Source organism: Chironomus tepperi, unplaced genomic scaffold (genome assembly GCF_022539635.2).
Source record: "Chironomus tepperi strain 1889 unplaced genomic scaffold, CSIRO-AGI_Ctep_v1 contig_382, whole genome shotgun sequence".
Lineage (NCBI taxonomy): Eukaryota > Metazoa > Arthropoda > Insecta > Diptera > Chironomidae > Chironomus > Chironomus tepperi.
The window spans coordinates 498,840-504,064 of NW_027226504.1; the positions used below are offsets into that span (position 1 = coordinate 498,840).

At 33.2% G+C, this 5,225-nt stretch overlaps 1 protein-coding gene across 1 annotated transcript; it reads right to left on the minus strand.

Annotated features, from left to right (window-relative positions):
- Positions 1 to 729: 729 nt before the first annotated feature.
- LOC139096294 (insecticyanin-B-like) lies at positions 730 to 1,453 on the minus strand. The gene is made up of 2 exons (XM_070647992.1): positions 1,303 to 1,453; positions 730 to 1,233 (listed from the first exon to the last, which is right to left on the minus strand). Exons 1-2 carry the CDS (start codon positions 1,414 to 1,416, stop codon positions 814 to 816), a joined length of 534 nt encoding a protein of 177 aa, XP_070504093.1. The 5' UTR covers positions 1,417 to 1,453; the 3' UTR covers positions 730 to 813.
- Positions 1,454 to 5,225: the final 3,772 nt, after the last annotated feature.

Below are 5,225 nucleotides of genomic sequence, written 5' to 3' on the forward strand. Positions count from 1 at the left end.
GAAAGTTCGAATCTCAGTTTTTCACCATAGAAAAATTTTTTTGGCAAGAAAAATAAATTTTGTTCTAAATTTTGAATTCTGTCACAAGAGCAAACAGAAATCACTTTTATAAGTCCGACCCATTTTATGGAACTTATGAAAATTATGAATGTTTCGAGATATCAGTATGCAGCTTAATTAAATTAAGCTTCTTTTGGCATATTTTCATGGTGTTAGTGTACTATAATTAATGCACACTAAACTTTAACGGTTCCATAAATTTCATGGAAAAAATACAAAGGAAACATGTTATTATATGCATTTTGAATTTTAGAAGAAATCGATTCAATAACAATTCAAATTAGAAATGACCGAAAATCTGGCTGTATGCTAGAGCAATTCTTCTGACATATCAGACCTGATTCGATTAAAAATGAAGAAGTTATACTTGAGGTCAGTGAGTATTCGATCTGGATTTAGCTTAAATGTACCACATTTCATTATTGTCGAGTCTTTTAGCTTGTTAACAGCAATTCCGAGCTGACACAAATGAAATCCGGACATCCAAAAACAGGAATCCTGGTTCCATTTACTCTATTTCAGGCAACATATCTTAAATATCAACAAAGACTTAAGTCCGGCTAGATCCGGCAACTGTATGGAAAATTCGACTCTAATCAACTGGACTCATTTAAGATCAGAATCGACCCCAACCTCTGGATACCTTTATAAAATTAAAATATCAACCAATTTAGATTTTACAGCATTTAAAATTTTATTATCAATTTTTCAGATTCTACAAAATTCAGTCGCTGTTTCCAAACATTTCAATTTTCAATGTCCGCATTCGCTATGGTTCACAGCCTTCAATTCAGTCAAATTAATTCCTTCATATTTAGCCATCATGGCCTTAAGTTCCTCCATTTTCTCATCACTCATTTTATGGTCACGAGACCAGAATGCAACATGTGGATAGTAAGAATCGCCAACTTCTTTGCACGAAAAGACACCAGCATAATTCTCATAATCTGTCGCGAATGTGTACATCACCATCTTATCCATTTGTGGAATGAATTTTGTTGATACAACAAAGCCTTCATCTGGATTTTCAGGATTTTGTGAGTCAATTGAGACCATTTGTTTCAAATGATAGAAGTAACCATGGAAGTGATTCTTACTAACTGCTTCAAATTCATAGCAAACACAAGCTGATTCCTTTCCGGTCTCATAAATTGAATGCCATTTTCCAGCCATCTATTAAAAATGTAGGAAAGGGCTTAAAAACTTTTTTTTTTAATCCTTCAATTAAAATTTAATCCTTACCTTTTCTGGCTGAAAACCCTTAATTTTCTCAATTTGTGGACATTTTCCAGGAAAACCAGCAGTCAAAGTTTCAATGATGAACAGGCTGAAGACTAAAAATATTGCTCCTTTCATGATGATTTAATAAATGGTCCACTGACTTTTAATGAGTTCTAAGCGCAACTGATGTATATCCACTGACCGCAAATGCTTTTTATATGTAAAATTTCGGTAGAAAAAGAAGAAATTTACCATAAGAAGAGCAAGATAAAGTAAATAATAAAAAGGTGTGCAAAATTTACTTCTGCCTGATGCTATCAATTTTATTTTATTCGAGTAAAGGAGGAAAGTCATTAACATAGACAGACTTCGTTAATTAAGTAACGAAAAAAAGTGAGAAACAGCAAATAATCTAATTTTTACTTTCATCACAGCTTTATTACTTCTTATTTTGGGTAAGTCATTAAAAAAGGATTATCATGTTCTAAACAGTAAGATAGCTGAAATCTTCTTGTTAGTTATAGTAACTTTGTGACATAATTCATGTTCAAATCACAAAATAATAATAAGAAAGTTCTTTTTTTTGTATGTTTTGTTATATCCGCACATATTCACACTGTATTCCTCATATGAGCTTCTTTGGTCAGTTTGGGTTTGAATATGGCATTTTATAATCTACTATACTCAACTTGACACTAACAGGCAATGACCATACTCATCAGAATGAGCATGTTCATGAGTAAACTCAATCAATGTACCTCAGCATGCTCAATTTAGCGAGCATACTATTAAGCAGGCTCATTGTATGTTCGGATAATTGTGTTACTGTCACCCTCCAGGCGAGGAACTTGAAAAGGCTTTTAATCATTGGTCAGAGACCGAGTCAGATCGGTAGACTCCCTAACTTCCTCAAACCGTATTGTAGTAATCAAGGCACTTTATCTAAGCATGATTTCAGTAAGTTATCCAAATAGTTCTTGTTGGTTGAAGGATTCCTAATCCGTCATCAGGTCGGTGTGACTCTGGCATGGTGCCTGTGTTAAGCCAAATCTGACATCCAGTCACTTCGCCCTGTGGACGAATATTCGATCGATTTACGGAATTTGTGATATTCGGATGGTACGGAATACTTACAGTATGCAATTTTGTTAGATCACTCAAAATGTCAGAGGCCTCAACACTAGATCATCTTTTATCAATCGAAGTAAAAATGTCCAAAACCATGTGTGAATATATCCGAAACTGCATTTACCCTTTCATTTCAAAAAATATTCCAGAATTAACTTATGTATGCTCAAAAGAACAGGAATGCAAATCAGGTTTTTTCGTTAAGAATACAATAGCATACTGCGACGGCAGATGAATAAGAAGCTTAGATTAATTACTTTCTACCGGCGTGACTCCATAGCGTGAACTCACACAATATTGTTTGAAACTTGAACAAAATCGAAAGTATGAACTGGTTTTATGTCTGGACACATTGAGATAAGAAGAAAGATTGGAACTTGTTAGATTATGCTTCTTATGCCTGATGATGCAAGAAATTTTAAATTTTAAGCATGTTCTGAAATGTTTCTTTAAAGCTAGTAACATATTTTTTCAAAGATTAAATAAAGGATTCAATATTTTCTAAAATAAAAACTTACATATGGTCATGTAACGTGCCAGCATGACCACAGCAGAGATTATTAATTTATCTTCACATGTCGTAGATAGAACGAGTAAGTAAATTCAATATAAGATTCAATTTTTGTTTTCTTAGAGCTTTATTTGGAATAAAAATCCAAGCTAGCGTGAGTCTTGATCAGAGCAGATTCGATAAAGTACAGGTCAGAGTCAGGTTAGTCTGGGGCTGGATTTTTGATAATTTCGTCGTCATGTGCTTTCCGGGTATAATTCTTGATGAGTAATTTGTCTATTTATTAATCCACGTCTAATATCCACGAATTAAAACTTAGTGATAGAGCCAGTAACAGAGTCAGCTAGGAATCCCGAAAAGCACTAGTCGATTAATCAATTCTAAATTTGGGACCAAGCCGGAATGACTCTGGTCCTATATCAGTTTCGATAAAATGCAGGCAAGAGTCAAGTCAGCCTTGGGACCGGCTTTTCGGCTATTTCATCGATCTTTGCTTTCCGGATATGGTTTTTGACCACGAATAGCATCTTGTAACCACGAGGTAAAACCAGGTGGTAGAGCCAGTAACAGAGTCAGATCCCGAAAAGCAAAACTCGGGTACTTAATCGGTTAAGTCTAGGACAAGTCTAGATTAAGTCTAGGTAAGAGGCAGATCAGCTTAAAATCGAATTTTTGGTCATTTCATTGCAAATTATAACAGAGTCAAATGGGAACATTTTTTGTTGTAAGCTATGCTCCACAGAAGCAACATGGTAGCAGTAAGTAAATAACTCTTAACCAAACCAAGAAATATTAACAAATACAGTAAAAATTATTATTTGTTTGTCAGATAAAATGATTTATAATAAGAGTACATAGCATGTCCGGTTCAATTGAGAGCATTTTAACTTCCGTTCAATTTTTCATCCACAAAATTGTCTTACAAATAAACAATTTCTTTCTTTCTTACTTCTTTTATTACAAAGTATCGTACCAATAACATTTAATATCTTTCCAATTCTCTCTTGTCTGATACAATTGTTTATTAGTGTGTATGGACGCTCATTGCATTTTTATTATTTTATAAATACAGTATAGCAAACAAAGGATAATTTACACAAAGTTTAAGGAAAAGAAGTGAAAAATAAAAATTTATCACGAGAACTCTTTAATCGTTAGTATTCGGTCATTGCTCTTATTTGTGTGTACTTTAATCTGCATAGTATTTACAGATGTATGAAACCCGAACATCAGGATGAGGCCAATTCACTGTTACAATTGACAAAAAATTCACGTAGCTATCTGAATTAGCGTTATGTTAAATATGTTAGATACTAAATGTTTTCCATCCAGTCCCTGCCATCATGATACCCTCACACCTCGCAGTCGATGCGGCGACGTTGTAATGCCCTAAAGACTATATTGTGCTACTCGGGAAAATATATCACTCGATAATCAAATTAAGGTTTGTACAGCAAAATTCAACTTACCTCTTTGGCCTCAATTTTTTCAATCAATCGCTAATTTCATTACTTTTAACCAGTGGTGGACAACCTTTTATTTTTCACGGCACACCTTGATAGTAAGTCTTGACTCAAAGAGCAAGATTCACAGCATAAGATTCATGGCATTTCCAAAAAGTTTTGCCGACACAATATTGTGTCGAGGCACACAGGTTGTACACCACTGCTTTCAACCCTTCTTAAAGCTATACACATAATATCTAAACAATACCTAATGAAGCAAAATTGCAAAAACTACAATAATTCAATTAAATTTTGCGAAATTACTCTTAATACTTCTTAGAATCCACCAATGTTTTGATTCACAAATGTCTAGACTCATTCAAACATAAGCACAATTTTCAAAAATTCAATCAATAAGTAGAATGATAAAGTATTTTACGACTTTATCTTCAATCACTCTGAAAACAAAGAAATGACATACTTCTTATAGAAACTTCGTTTCCATTTTTATCAAGAATATCCATTTTTATTCAAATTCCAAATTCTTTCTTTGAATTTCATGACAGCAACTTCCGAGTTTATTTCAAAAAAAGAGAGGAAGTCAAATTTCATTAAAAATTCTAATTTCAAAAAAGCGGATTTTCTTCATTCATCATTTTTCATATTCTCACATTCTCGTAAGCATATGTGAGGAAATAGACGAGAATTGTGAACATTTAAAAGTAAGTAAAGTAATGAGATACGAATGTATTCAAATTATTTGAATGCATGATTGATGACATTTAAGAATGATGATGTCATGCAAATATCACCGTAGGAAAATAGAAGCAAAGAAATTTACTCCACAAAAAAAGATTTAG

Excerpts from the sequence above, each read along its gene's own strand:
- LOC139096294 (XM_070647992.1), bottom strand. The coding sequence starts at position 1,416 with ATGAAAGGAGCAATATTTTTAGTCTTCAGCCTGTTCATCATTGAAACT. Across the intron at positions 1,234-1,302 it reads AGGGTTTTCAGCCAGAAAAG|ATGGCTGGAAAATGGCATTC; the intron begins GTAAGGATTAAA and ends CATTTTTAATAG.